The sequence below is a fragment of the Phocoena sinus genome, chromosome 8 (assembly GCF_008692025.1).
Source record: "Phocoena sinus isolate mPhoSin1 chromosome 8, mPhoSin1.pri, whole genome shotgun sequence".
Lineage (NCBI taxonomy): Eukaryota > Metazoa > Chordata > Mammalia > Artiodactyla > Phocoenidae > Phocoena > Phocoena sinus.
The window spans coordinates 102,785,235-102,800,466 of NC_045770.1; the positions used below are offsets into that span (position 1 = coordinate 102,785,235).

The 15,232-nt window shown below is 57.8% G+C and overlaps 1 protein-coding gene across 6 annotated transcripts in view; it reads right to left on the minus strand.

Moving 5' to 3' along the window:
- NRXN2 (neurexin 2) overlaps positions 1–15,232 on the minus strand; it is a 110,306-nt gene that overhangs the window by 74,280 nt on the left and 20,794 nt on the right. For 5 of the 6 annotated variants that reach the window (XM_032641054.1, XM_032641055.1, XM_032641052.1 and 2 more), the window contains exons 3-6: positions 14,445–14,462; positions 9,569–9,598; positions 7,120–7,191; positions 2,050–2,351 (exon numbers count right to left, since the gene is read on the minus strand). In XM_032641054.1, coding sequence (XP_032496945.1) covers positions 2,050–2,351; positions 7,120–7,191; positions 9,569–9,598; positions 14,445–14,462 — 422 coding nt within the window. The remainder of the gene's footprint in view (positions 1–2,049; positions 2,352–7,119; positions 7,192–9,568; positions 9,599–14,444; positions 14,463–15,232) is intronic. The other variant, XM_032641053.1, reaches the window with a different exon arrangement.

Consider the following 15,232-nt stretch of genomic DNA (forward strand, 5'->3'; position numbering starts at 1 on the left):
CGTTCCCGCCTTCCCTGGTCACAGACCTCTCCCTTCTCTCTAGGTCTCTCGAGTTCCTAGAACGTTTAAGATTCCTGCCGCTCAGCTGGCCCTCGTGTGGCTTTGTTCTGTTCACTTTTAACAGACTCATCCTGTGTCCTCAAGAGCCGAAGGGCTGGGAGGGCCGGGCCCATGTCTTTTTTCCCTTGGTATCCAGTATAGATGGACAATATATTGGCCAAAGGACACGTGGATAGGGACTCTGGGCTTGTAGCATGTTGCCAAAGGCAGCACCAGGTGACAGACAGCACTGGGCCTGGGGAGGGAACATCAGCAAGAAGGCAACTCCGCCCACCCCTGCAGTAAATGTGGGTGGAGCCTAAAAGTATGACAAACAGCGCAAACACTCAGGTTTGCTACAAGACAGCCCTCCGGCAGGGTCAGGGGATGATGCGACATTAAGGGGGCACCACCCTGAGGAGGAGTGCTGCTCTTCAGAGCTCGGGGCGCACTGAGAGCAGATGCCTGGGTGGGAGCCCGACTGCAGCAGGGAGCAGCGGCTCGGAAAGAGCAGGCGGATTAGTCACGGTGTCCCTACAGCAAGGGGAAGGCACCAGAGGAGGGGGACTCCCCATTAGATCGTCACTCAGTGGGTTGAAGAAGCGCAGGTAAGAACAGTGTGAGGTCAGCCGGAATCCCGCCCCCACCCACCATGAGCCTTTCAGGGGGAAGAAGGGGAGGAGGAGAGGGCAGGTGACAAAGACGGTGAAGAGGAGAGACATCGGAAGTTCAGCCACCAGGAAGCTCAGCTAGAACCAGGAGATACAGAGCAGATACCTAGTAAGAGAAGGGCTACAAACCAGCCAAGACAGCACCTCCCAGGCATAGAGGCTCCGTGTTCCTGGTTGCACTGAGCTTGCTGGGGGTGGAGCTGGAAAAGTGTCCCTGCCACCAGCTACAGAAACTGGTGGACCCGGAGAGAAGGACCAGCAAGAGTCTGGGCACCTGGGCCTCAGGTGCCAAGCGATCAGGGCACGGAGTCAGAAGGTGGATCCAGGAGCCACTGAGGATGCACAGCGGCTTCTCCTGCTTTGGAAGAAGGGTCTGGCTTGGACTCTGCTTGAGGCAGGAACTTCTCAGGGCTGGAAACAAACTGTGGAGGCTGCTGTCAAGCAGAAGCCCGGCCAGAGGGAATGCTTCGCCTGCCATAGCCACCCTGTGCCTTGTGAGAGGCAAAGAGGCCACTGCACTGAGAGGATAGCGCCAATGCCCAGAAGCATCAGCCCCCAGGGACGGGGGGAGTCTGGGAGATGGAGCTGAGGGGACGCTGAGGACACTGTCCTGCCTGCAGGGGCTGCCCCAAGAGTCTCCTCGAGCTCCCACATGGGCTGGCCTGGAAGCCACGGAAAGACAGCCACCGACCCATGGGAGAGCCTGCACCCCTTCGGAGGGACAGGAAGGGACAGGAGAGAGAGGGTACTGCCCGGACGAGAGGCAGGACCAAGCACCTCGCCAGTCCGTTCCCCTCTCACGCCTGCTGCCCCGACCTTGCTCTGAGCCCAGGCCTGCCTCTGCCCTAGAAAGGCCCCGCCTAAGGGCAGGCCACACCCCACCCCACATGGCCCAGGCTTCCTGCCCTAATGGTACACCAACTCAACCAGAGTCTGGCCAGAGTCTCCCCATCCCGTAGCCCCCAAGGGCCCCACCAGTTCAGGTTCTATCTCATTCCTCCCAGCCCCCCAGTCGCCCTCCTGCCAGATGACCTGATTCCTCAGCCCCAACCCTTGAACCCGGCCCCTGGCACCAATCGGAGCCCGGCCCTTCCTCTTCCCTCGGGCTCCGGCCCCGGGGCAGCCTCCTCCCCAGCGCAGCATCCTGGTCCTTGAAGCCTGCACACTGCAGGCTGCGCTCCTGGACCCTCCCAGCCCACCCGCCCGCGGCCTAAACCTTCTTCAGAACCACGCCTTGCTGCTGGCCCTGAAGCCTCGCCCCACACCCCAGGCAGCCCGCTCTCCCCACTCCGGTACTGTCCCAGATACAGCTGGCCCCTGGCCTTCTTGCTCCCCCTACCTGGCGCAGGTTTCGAGTGACCCGGACGTCGTGCCAGGCGTTGTCGTTGAACTTGCCGTTGACGGGTTCCACAAGGGCCTCAAAGGCTCCCGAGCCCAGGTTGATGACAAGCCAGACGGCCCCAGATTTGAGGGACAGGTTGACATAGTCGGCCGACTTGCCCGTGTGCAGCATCAGCCCGTTGCGCTGCAGGGTGCGGAAGGCCAGCGTGATCTCGTCCGTGCTGCTCTGGATCGGGTTGTGTGACAGGTCATAGCAGAAGAACTCATTGCCTTTGAAGGTCGCCACAAACTCCTCCTTGCCTGGACGCCGCGGTGGGGAAACAGGAGAGGGCTGAGTGGGGCAGGACACTCCAGACCCTCCCTCTTCCCCTCCAGCCACCCAGGCGCAGGTCCTGGGCACCGGGAGCCCCTCGATCCCAACTGCAAGCTTTAGGCTCTCTCCCCTCCCCGTGCTGTCCACCCTCCTCTCTGGACCCTGCCGTCTTCGATGTCAGAAGTCAGCTTCCCCCACGTCTGTCTCCAAAGCAGGAGGCTGCTAAGTGGCTCTCACACTGACAGCTGACAACTAAGCTGCCACAGGGCCAAGCGAAGCAGACGTTCTCACTGTCTCCTCCCCCACTGGCCCTCCATCGGCCACCCCTTAACAAAAGGATGTGGTACAGCAACAGGAAACTGCACCGGACATCTTCCCAGAGTGCCCCCTATGGCGGGGCACCAAGGGTCTCCTGAGTGCAGCCCACCTCCCCCTCCCGCCTCTTCTCCAGTGATGGCCATTCTCAGTGCCTGGGGACGGTCTGAGGCCTCACCACATGGGATGGGACTAGTAGGCCTACTTTGTAGCAGTGAGCAGATGAGGAGAATGGGGTGGAGGAGGCAGGGGGAAGACACATGGGAGTGCGATGCAGGTGGCAAGGGTGTGTGTCAGGGAGCAGTGGGCCATTGGGCGGGGCTGACACAGGTGGCCACCATGCCAGCTGTCACCGCCCCCCCAGCTTCCTAGTCCAACCTGAGAGGACAGCACAGACAGGCCCTAGGCAGAGAGCCTCCAAGGGTCCCCAGAGGGCAGGTGTGGGACCCTGTGTGCCAGGAGATGGCTGGGGGCAAAAGTGCACAGGCAGGCCCGGCCCTTGTGCGTGTGTGTGTGAGTGTGCGTACACGGGTAAGCGCCCTGCATGGGGCTTCTTCCACTGGCACGCTTTCAACAGGAGTGAAAACAACTGGAAGGGCCTTAGGGATTTTTAGCATTCTGTAAGTGGGTGACAATGGCTCCGTGCAAGGAAGGTGGGTCCCAGCCCCACACCTTCACAAGCCGGAGCCCACACAGAGGGAAGAAAACAGGCCGTGGAGTCAAGGGAGCGCAGAGGACCTGGACTCTGACAGTGACTCATTTCTCCTCCCAGCAGGCGGTGGCACAACAGCTGGGCCCACCCACCTTGCAGGGTGGATGTGGGGGCGAACAAGATGGCCGGCCAAGGGCCTTCATGGAGTGCAGAGATTCTCAGCACAGGCCCCCAGGCCCAGGAAGAAGCAGGGCACGATGCCGGTGCAGGGGGCACACGTGGCCTTCAGAGGCCCCCGCCCCCCCTGTGGGCCGGGCCCCAGCAGCAGGAGCCGCGTGTGGAAGCCGTGGCTCTCCGGGTGCATCTCCTGCAGATGCCTCTCCCCTGCACAACGGCCCCACTCTCTCCCTCCGGGCAGTCTGCCCACAGACTCAGTCCTCACTGCTTCCGGATGCCAAGGCACCAGCTGCTGCCCCAGAGCCTGGCACCTCACTCACTGCAGCTGGCCAGGCCCGGTTTCCTGAGGTCACAGGGCAGCGAGGCTGGTGGGGCATGGGCCACATGGGGACAGCCACAAGCCCCACTCTGCCTACCTTGGGGCTCCAGTGGGAAGGGCCAGAAAACAAAGATGAGGAGTCAAGGAGAAACAAGAAGGGAAAGACTGATGATGTGGAGGGAGGCCACGTAGAGAAGGAGAAAGATGGACCATGAGAGACAGAAGGGAAATGGAGACAGCGCAGAGCTGTGAGGGACCAAGAGGTGATGGGGGGAAGCAATCTGGATAAAGACGAGGGCAAGCTGGGAGGGGACAGGTAAGGGTGATGGGAAGAGGGCCCGCAAGGAAAAGGGGACAGAGACCTCCCAGGAAAGGAAGCCAAGGGTTTCTTAGGGCCTTGCTGTTTCCATAGCAACCAGGCCTGCTGCCCAGGCACTGGCAGAGCGGGAGGGGGAGGGGGGGCTCAAGGACCAGAAAAGGGAATGTGTTTGACCTTGAGTTTGCTCTGCATCCTACTCCCTCCCTGAAGCCGGGCCTCCCCTTCCACTCCCTCACCTTCACTGCAGTCAAAGAAAATATTAAAGGGAGAGTCAAAAAGAAAGAAAGGAAAGAATAAGGCAACCACGTGAAAAAGTGATTGGAACAGAACAAAAGAGGCCAGTAAAAAGGAGAGAGGCGGGCCTAAGGCTGGACCACGGCTGCCAAGGCAAAGTGGAGAAATGAGGCCATTCCTCGACTCCTCTGGGCTCTGGCTCTGGTCTCCTAGGAGAGGAGGCAGAGCCAGCCACTCTGCAGCCAGAGTCTACATGTTCTCCAACGCCTGTCACCGCCACGGACCCAGGTAGGCCCAGGGATGGAAAGAGGCTTGGAGCAGCCAGAGGGAACCTGAAAGAATTGGGGGAGAGCGACAAAATAGATGAGCAAATGCGAACAAGAAAACCCAAGGTGGTGGGAAGGACAGAGATAGCCCCTGAGTGGGGAGGAGGCAGTAGGACCTCTAGGGATTAGTGTGTCAGGTAAGCAAGTGGGGGCTGCCCTGACAACCGTGCTCAGAAGAGCACCAACCAGATCTAAGAGGAGCGAGACCTGAAACAGCAGGGGGCGCTCTCCCCCACCTCACCGCGCGGACGACCCCGGAACCACAACTCCCAGCAGCACTTGAACAGTTACCGGCTCCTAACAGCCCCTGGCACTGGAAGGGGGTCATTGCTGATACCTGTTTATCTCCCAGGGTCGGGGAACGTGGAGCCCCACACGTGTCCACAGTCAAGCTGAATGTGGCTAGAGACCAGTTGCTGTGGTCCTGGATCTCTAATGGCCATGGGGGGGCAGGCCCAGCTCAAAGCCCTCTTCTGGGAAGGTCTCCAGCCCCCTTAGCCCCTCCCTACGCTCAAGCACTACAGCTGTCTGTTCAGCTCATTTGGCTCTTACTGCCTAGTAACAGCTTGTACTGCTCCCTTGAGAGGAAGTGTGATGTGAGAAAGAACACCTGGGCACTAATGCTGGCTCTTGCACCAGCTTTGTGACTTTGGCCAAGAGGCAACATCTCTAAGCTCCAGCTTCCTCCTCAGGACAAAGGAACTCATCATCGGCCTACCTCACAGGTCGCCGTGGGCATCTAGAAAGAGACCACACCAGGTGAGGCTTCATAAACTGTAAACCATTCCACAAATAAATGACTCTTACGCTGGGATGTAACTTTCTCTGTGTGTATATGCTGCCTCTCTCTCTAGATCAATGAATAAATTAACTCCTCTGCACAAAGTCTGCACTTTCCCTATACTTCGCACGTACCACACTTTATTGTAGTTCTTTGTTAGAACATCAGTGAGCCCCTTGAGAACAGAGCCCGTTCACCCATTTAAAATAAATCTGCTGAGCACACACCTACATATGTGCCAGGAGCTGTGGAAAGCATCAGGGGTACACGAACGAAAACACCCAATCACCGTCCTCGGGGAGCTCGGTGGAGTTGGGGAGGCAAACAGGTAAAGTGACAGTTACTCGCTGTGTGGCGAGTGATGTAATGGATGTGTAGACAAAGGGAACGCCGAGCAGCTTCTGGGTTTGCCTGGGGAGTTTGGGGGAGACTTCCAGTGTGGTGGCCTGGCTGCTTTTTCGAGAGTCAGCTGAAAGAAATACCAAATGGTTGGGGAAGAGGGCAGGGATGGCAGAAATGCAGGCCAACAGAACAGCAAGTACTAAAGAATGGGACTTGATAGCCCCAGGGCTTGGCACCCACTGGAACTCCTTGAGGGGTTGCTACACTGCCCTGTAAACTTCTTAGGGAAGAGAGTCTCTTAAGAGAGGCAGCCTCACACAGGTTTGAGCCCTGGTCCGGGAAGATCCCACATGCCGCGGAGCAACTAAGCCCACGAGTCACAACTTCTGAGCCCACGTGCCACAACTGTTGAAGCCCGCGCGCCTAGAGCCCATGCTCTGCAACGAGAAGCCACTGCAGTGAAAAGCCCGTGCACCGTAACGAAGAATAGCCCCCTCTCGCTGCAACTAGAGAAAGCCTGCACACAGCAACGAAGACCCAACACAGCCAAAAATAAATAAATAAAATAAATAAATTTATTTTTAAAAAAAAAAGAGAGAGAGAGAGGCAACCTCAGTGAAGAAAAAAAAAAGGAGCTTGAAACCTACAGCCCTGAGACAGGATAAAGGGCCCCGGGCTGGCCTCAGGGGCATTGGCAAGCGTCAGTTTCCTCATCTGTAAACCAAGGGCAATGAGCCCTTCCACAGGGGGTTGTGAAGGCTCATTTAGGTGACGCATGTGATACACAACTTATTATAAATGCCACATCTCCCAACCAGAATCTCCCTGGGCTGACACCTATCGTGCTTGCAGAATTTGATGGTTAAATGGGGGGCTGACCCTGCTGCCTAGCCACTCTCCCAGAGAAACAGATACTTTCTAGTCATCCCTGTTCTTTGGCCTGAACAACTACCACAAAAAGACATCTGTGGGGACTTCCCTGGCAGTCCAGTGGTTAAGACTCAGCACTTCCACCACAGGGGGCATGGGTTCAAGCCCTGGTCGGGGAACTAAGATAAGCGCGGCCAAGAAAAAAAGGACATCTGTGTTCTAGAAAGAGGTCATCAGGACAACTGGGCTTTGGGAAAGAAATGGAGGTTTGTGGCCGTTTACACCGAGGCAGGTACTGCGGGTGGACCTCCGAGGGAGTTGAAGGGTACATGCCTCTATTGACTCAGCTGCCCTCCAGAAAGTGAAGTTGGCCTACAGAGGGTGAGGGCTGGGCTCTCTGGGGACCATGGGGTCACTGACCTTTTGTCGGCTGGTGCACATCGCTGGCTCCTCCTCTCCCGGCCCCCCCCTCGGAGAACAGTAAGGACCCTACTGGAGAAGCAGAATTGGGGAGTCAGGCACAGGGGGCTACCCAGGCAGTCCCACCCCAGCCTTGAGGCGATGGAGGGCCCTGTCCAGGGCAGAGGGCCGGCTTGGAGGTACAGGGTCAGGGTGGGGTGCTGCTCTGGGGACTCGCTCGCTTCAGGGCCTCTGGGGAAGGAGCCAGTTGACAAACTGGGAACCATCAGCCCCACAAACCCCGTCAGACTTACGACCACTGACCTCCCCTTCCTTGCCCAGGGGCGGGGAGACGAGCAGAGGAGCAGAGGCCTCGCTGCTGGTTCAGGAGCCCCTTCTGCCCAACAACGTGCAAACAGGTCAGACCTCTGGCCCTGGGGGCCCTGACCTCCCATCCAGATTCTCCCCCACTCTCGGCCGCGCTCTGCTGGGCCAGGTTCCTCTTCTTCAACTAGTCCAACAGCCTGACAGAGCACCCCTCTTCCAAAACCGCCCCGTTCCCACACCAAAGCCCTCTTCTCCTCTTTGCCCATCCTCGAGGCAAGCTGGTTCTCCCTCTACACCTGTTCCTTTACTGCAGTGAGTGCTCTCAATGTTGCCTTCATCCACTTCTTGGCCAGTTAGGCCACGGAGCTTCCCAGGGGCAGGGCCACGCGCTCTGTTTGCTCCTTGTCCCTCCACTGTGCCCTCAGCAGGGCTGCGCACACCAGGAGGTCCTGCCTGGCTGAGCTCACAGTGGGTGTGGGAAGGCCTTTCTCGGGGAGGACTTCCCGCTCGCCACCGCCCAGCGCCCCCAGCCCAGGCCTCCAAAGTCCCGCAGGCACTCGTCACCATGTCTGGCCTCCAGGCTGCCTTAAGTTCTCCACCCAGCCCTGACCAGCGGCTCCCAGGCACCACACCTACTGCCAGACCCCACGAGATGGTTCTTACGGGGAACTCAAAAATGGAGTTTAAAAGTCCTGGGGGCTTCCCTGGTGGCACAGGGGTTGAGAGTCCGCCTGCCGATGCAGGGGACACGGATTCGTGCCCCGGTCCGGGAGGATCCCACATGCGGCGGAGCGGCTGGGCCCGTGAGACACAGCCACTGAGTCTGCGCGTCCGGAGCCTGTGCTCCGCAATGGGAGAGGCCACAACAGTGAGAGGCCCGCGTACCGCAAAAAAAAAAAAAAAAATGTCCTTGTCTGGGCCCTTATTCCAACCCCAATCCCCAGAACTGAAGCTAGAATAACACCTGGGCTGTGGCCTTTCGGGAGGTGGAGGGGTGGCTTTAGGGATCCTTCAGGGCTTCATCTAGGACAAAGGTGAGCCACAGCCAGCAAACCCAGAATCAGGCACTGAGATGCAAGAAGGATGTGAGTAAACCCACCAGGCCCTGACTCCCCACTCGGGACTTCCTCTTTCCCCACATTTCTTACCATAATTTCACATCCTTGCAAGAATCCCAGGCCTCTACCTCCCCAGACCTAAATCCATCCCAAATTCCCGATCTGAGTCTCTCCCCACAGCCCAGCCTTCATCCTGTAGGCTTCTCCTGCCTACAGGCTAAGGATACCAGCCTGTCCTTATGGAAGATGAACCCCAACAGAGGACCAGCGGGGCAGGGAAGCAGTGCCTGAGGATCTGGGAGGGAGTCAGCAACAGGGAGGTCAGAGCTAGGGGATCAAGGTCAGGACTCCTGGGGTCTGTCTCCAGGTTTGCCGAACACCAGGGCTTTTAAAGATGGTAAGGACTTGGTCGAAGGGAGGCTAAAAATAGATGAGCAGTCCCAACAGTACCACCAATTAAACGCTGCGTAATCACTAGCAAGTCACTTCATCTCTCTGGACCTAAATGTCCTCATCTGTCAAACAGGGTCAGGAGACATCCAGAAGACACAAGGGTGAGGGTGTACGGGGGTGGGGGGAACTGCTGTGGAAAGGAGGCATCCCACAGCGATGAGGGGAATGAGGCTGCCTAAAACCCACTTCCTCCAGCCCATGCTTTTCTCTTTTTATTTGGGTTCACAGAAAAGAAAGAATGAGCAGAATGAGCAGAAGGAAATAAAACACCACGAGAAAGAAAAAAAAAAAAGCAAGATACACTATCAGGAAAACGCAAAAAGGTGACTGGAGACAACGGCAGGAGTTCAAACATCTCTTGATGTCAGAAACCAAGGTGGGATGAGGGCGGATGGAGTGTGTCGGGGGAGGTGGGAGAGGGGAGAGCACACATGGGGACCAGCCCCCACCCACCCCAGCGCCCAAATAAAATAAAGACAAGGCCGAGGAAGGGGGTAGGAAGGCAGGAAGGAGGCGGGACAAGTGGAGGAGGGGGTAGGGGGGCAAGGTGGGGGTGGACAGAAAATCCAGGTGCAGGTTGGGGGCCATCCAATCCAATCCAATCCAAACCAAGCCAGAACTTCAAACCATACCTTCGCTGTTTAACGTCAGGTGAGCCGGACCTTGGAAAGGGAAGGAGAGAAAGAAAGAAAGGAGACAATAAAAGAAGAAAAAAGAAAGAAAAGGGGAAAGAAACAAAGAAAACACGAGTCATCAAAATCAGCCAGAGAGAGGGGAGAAAAAAGCTTTTGCTGCCACAATTTAAAAACCCTTTTTAACTTGTGACAGACATCGGGGGAAAGCCCCCAGCCCAGAGCTGAGGAAAGGGGCCCGATGCCAAAACAGAGGGTGGAGGGCACGAGAAGTGGGGCGAGAGAGAGAGAGAGAAGGGGGGCGCCGGAGACAGTGAAGGGGGTACAGGCAGAACCAGAGGAAGGATTGGGGCAGGGAGTCACTGCAGGGGGAGAGGAGATTTTGGTTTCTTTTTTTTTCTTCTTGCCGGAAAAAAAAAAAGGAAAAGGAGGAGAAGCATGAGGCTGGGAGGGCTGCTTTTTCCTTTTTCTTTTTTTCTTTTTTTTTTCTTCCGGGAGGCGGAGAGAAAAAAAAACAGTCAACGAGAAAAACGATTCGGATGGAGGAGAAAATAAAACACGACACAAAAATCAAAGCCACCTGGAGAGAGAGAGAGTGTCCTGTTAGCGCGGGATTGAGCAGACAAGAGGGATATCCAAACCCCCCCACCCCACCCCATCCCGTTACCCCTCGAGCCTGGCAGAGACCAGGAAGACGGGGGTATGAAGAGCCTGGACCTAGAGGGAATCTCCCACCAAAGGGGGCTGTGGAAAGGCATCTGTCCAGGTCCAATCCTCCCAGCAGCCTCCAACTGGGTAACAGGCACCCTGCCCACCCGGATTCTACAAGGAAACTGAGATTCAGGAGGACAAAGTTAGAGAGACAGCAGGTTGGAGGAAACAGAATCTAGGGAAACACTAGAGCAAGGATGGGGGCCTGGATCCTTCCACAGGGAGGACTGGGAGGCCAGGCCAGCACTCTTGGACAGCAAAGACCAAAGAGGGCAGCCAAGACCCATGGGCGGGAGCCCCAGCTCTCTGAGAGGTCGACACACCTCATTCGAAACTATTCTACAGACCCCCTTTCTCTGGACAGGCCCTCTCTGAGGTGACCCAAAAGCTGAATTTTGAAAAGGGAAAACAGAAGCCTGACAGCCAAGACTGAGAGCAAGATTGTCTGGGATTTTTTTTCAGGGGTGCCTTGGTCCCTTGAGAGAGCCTGGTCAGCCCTGATTTGGGGCCCCCCCAGCCTTAGGGGGAGAGACTTTGGCCCACTGGACCAGTACCCCAGTCCCCAGAAGGCATCAGCCAAGGAACACCCTCCCCCAGAGAGGCTGGCAGCACATGCCCCACAGCTGAGCTGAGACCCCAGGGCTCCCTGAGATGACTAGCCCCACCGAACCGCAGCCCTCGCCTCCCCCATCCCTGCACCCGTGGTGTCTGGCCAAGAGGCTGGGGAAGGAACAGCCCTGCAGCACCACCTCACCCTTGGAAACCATCCCCACTGCTGAGGCCATGAGATGTGGGCCCTGGGGGTAGAAAGCCAGGACCAGGATGCAAGACAGGGAGAAGCGCTCCAGGAGTCTCTGGGGCAAGGCTGAGGGCCAGGATGCCTGGGTTCCAAAAAGAAAGGCAGCAAAAAGGCCAGAAGGGCAGGGCCGGGGGCCAAGGGCCGGGATCCTGTGGAAGATTTGGGTAGATGGTTCATGTTGCCCCCTTCTTGTCTCGCGCAGCACTCATCTCTCCCCAGTGCTGGGTCTGAGGCCAGTCGGGGGAGGGGGCCACAGCTGACAAGGGCTGCCTCAGGACAAAACAGCTCTTGGGAAGACACAGGCTTTATCCACAAAACCGGAGGGGACCCAAGCATTTGGACCAAATCTTATTCCTTGCTCCGAACGCCCCCCAACTCTTTCCCCCAAAACTACCAGCATCTTCCAAACCCCCTAAATCCAGGACCCAGACCCAGGGCCCTAACCCCTCATCCAACTCTTCCAGGCCCAGGAGCCGAGGGACCTGTGAACCTGCCTCCTGTCCCCCCTGCCGCCTGTACCCCTGCTCTGGGGGAGTGGCATCTCGGCCTCGAAGACCCTTCCACTGCCCAGCTCCCAGCCAGCCTCATTAGCATAATGCACTCTCCCTCTGTCGCCACGGCAACCAGCTGCTCAGCTCCCTCAGGAGTGACAGCACCAGCCATCTTGGGGAAGGGGAGGCCGGTTCCCTGCCCCGTCTACCTGAGGCTCAGCCCAGCCTGGCCCGAGGGTGCTCTCCCTAAAGCCTGCCTCACCCCGTGGCCTGAAATCTCTGCTCTCCCCATGCCCCAGCCCCCCTTCTTACACCCCTCCCCACCTCTACCTGTGGCATCAGTCCCTCCTCCAGCCACTGGAGAAGAGGCTGGTAGTGACAGATGGCATTACCAAGGGTCCTTTCCTAGGGCACTTTATCTGGTTGCTTCTGGGTCTTCTCTCCCTGCTACAAAAAGCTAGGGGGAAGGGGGTGGGGCTACCAGGATCCCCAAAAGGAGATGCTCGGCAGGGGCCTGGGGAGCTGGATGGCTGGGTCCCTGGGAGAAAGCTAGGCCTGAGGCACAGTGTCGAAGGACCAGACAAGAGGGTGAAGGCACGGAGAACTCAGAGATCTGAAGAGGGACCTGCAGAGTCCAGAGCCTAATGCCCCCAAGGAGTCCCCCAGCCCACCCCCCGTGAAGCCACCACCTACCAGACCCACCTCCCCACTCTCAGTCTTGCCCCCTCACTCTCCTGACAAAACCCCAGGGAGGACCAACATCGAAAGAAGGAAGAGGGTTACAGGGGACAAGACTGTGAGACACACAAGCAGCCAGGACACAGAGACACACAGATGCTTCACATCCCTGGGTGTATATACACACACACACACACACACACACACACACAGCCTCAGACACACACCCCTGCACAGCCACTGACCTGCAAGCACACGAAGGGCCACATCCAGACCAGCAGGCCACCATGGCACCCCCAAGAGGTGGCTAAGTGGTCTCATTCCCCACTCGTCCCCCAAGCCCAGCTTCCCAGTCTTGTCCTTCTATTCTACTATTCTACTTGTTTGGAGAAGAACTGTTTCCTTTTTCCTCCCCTTCAGCTCCAGGCCACTGTTCCTCCCCACAGCAGCCCTCCGGTTTCTTCTCTTGGGCTGGCCTTTTCCCCCTCCCCATTTCTCCCCTTTCTGCCCCTCCCTCCACTGTGTCCTTCCTCTTCCCGCCTCTACCTACCCCCTCTCCTTCCTCTTGTCTGTCTGCCCCCTGCTCCCTCCCCCCAGCCCCTTTCCTCCACCCTTTTCCCCTCTCTTTCTCCTCCATCTCTCCCTTTGTTCCAGAGGAGACATGACATCAAGAGCAAGTAGAAGTCCCATCAGCACTAAATCTTATCTCCAGCCCTCAGAAGGCTGCGTCCACACAGACACGCAGACTCTCTCTCACACACACACAGAGGTAAACACTGACACACGGAGTGGCAGACACAGATGCAGACGCTCCTACAGAGGCACACGGAGATGTGGGCCACGCCACAGAAGACACGATGCTGGAGGGGCGCACACCTCCACACACACTCAGACACATGTACACAGGCATACGTGTACAGACGTGCACAAAGACACCCAGACACAACAGAGCAGCAGAGCTACGTGAACAGTGTGCATACAGATTCTCACACACACACACACACACACACACACACACACACACGTGCCTGCCCAGAGGGATCGGGAGACCTGAGGGCACCCAAGGAGAAGGGACATTAGAGAGACAGACAAGCCAAACCATGGACACCACCAGGGAAAGTGGATTCCAGCCCCTTCTTTCCTTCCCCAGACTCCTGCATCCAGGGCAGGGCCAGGCCCGGGAGCTCCCAGCCTGGGGCTGCGCACATGCTTCCCACACCTGCTACTCCAAGAAGAAAGTGTGGGGCAGGTTTGGTGACTGGGGTCCTATCTCCCTCCCAGCCCGCTGCATGCCCTCCCTGTGTGGGCCACATGAGCTCCCCTGCAGCCCAGGTGTCAAGCCTGGACCATTCAACCCAGTCTTCCCTCCCTGACGTGGTCCACCTCGAAGAAGGAAAAGAAACAGGGAAAAGCACGGTGAGTGAGAGAAGGTTCAGACAGGAACACAGAGAGAGCCTGGGGAAGGACAGAAACAAAGAGAGAGGTCCAGAGACAGAACCCTGGAGAAAAAGAGAGGCAAAGACAAAAACCAGAAAGAGAGAGAAGGCAAATGAAGCAGAAGACAGGGAAAGAATGGACAGAGAGACTCCGAAGCGAGGCACGTTCCCCGCCCTTCCCCGGGCCTGGGCTGAAGGAAGAAGCAGACCACCCCTACCTACCTAGGCCAGCCCGTGGGACAGGGGACAGGGGACTACAAGTGTGTCAAAGAGGAGAAGCTGCCACCCAGCCCACATCCCCTGACCCGGGGACCCGACAACCCCGCCTCTGCCTGCGCTCTTCAGACCCTGGAGCAGATTCTACCCAAGCACCAGCCCCGGCCACACCCCAACCCTTGGCAGCGTGGCCTTTCTAAGCTTCCTCAGCTGCGCTGGGCAAAAACACATCTCCTCAATCATTTCTGGACACTTCTGAATGCTCCAGCCCCATCCCTCCAGCTCCACCCCCAGTCTGGTCTCCTCCCAGGAAAGAAGAAAGGCCGGTGGGCAGATGTGCTGAAGACAGGCAATGGAGGGACGGCCTCTACCAGGCAGTTCTCCCCAGCAAACCGGAAAGAGGGACCAGGTGAGAGGCGGGCCGAGGCAGCCAAGAGGACACCCAGACATCCTTCCCTGGGGGCCCCACACATGGGCAGGGGAGGGAACCACCAGGCCCCCCGGCGATTGATCTGCCACCCCAGCGACCGAGAGGTATCACTCACCTTCCATGGGGTGCTCCTCTACAGGCCGGCGAGGTTCAGGAAGGGGGATGCAGAAAGAGAGAAAAAAAGGAGGACAGTTAGCGAGGGTACCAAGGACAGGGCTCCAAAGGGAGTGATGGAAGGTGGGTCCAAGCCCCCCCAGGCCCGGACACAAGTCACCCAATCAGGAAGGCCCTGCGGGGATGAGACAGAGACCAAGCTGTTCCCCGAATCAGAGCCTCACACACAGGGTCACACAGTCCAAGGGGACATGAGCCTCGAGTTACACTTCAGGAAACTGAGGCCCAGGACAGGGAGCTAACCGCTCAAGGTCACATGGGAAATCAGAGGCAGAGCCAGGAGCAGCAGTCAGGCGTCCAGACTCCCCCAGCACGCTCCCCCCACCCCCGCGCTCCATCGCGTCTCAGAGACAGATGGGGACACGCTCACGCCGGGCTCACCCTCAGTGACACACTGACACACATAGGCACTTAATGATGCAGAGACATGCATAATCTCTCACACGACTCACACCTGAGGCCTGTGCACACTCAGGCCCAAGCACTCCCCACCGCCACCCTGTCGGGGGAGAAAAGTCAACGTACTCGGAAAACAGAGTTTCTGCCTCAGAGTGCCGTGTGACTCCCATCCCAGTCGCCCAGTCTCTCTGAGCCCCCAGTACCTCCTCTGCAAAAATGAGACGGGTGGACTAGAGCTCCTCTGAGGACCCTTCTGGCTCTGGTTCTGTGATTCTGGGATAAACGCCTTCTCAACAGCTGGGTGTGGCAAAAGGTCCCCAGGCCGGACGG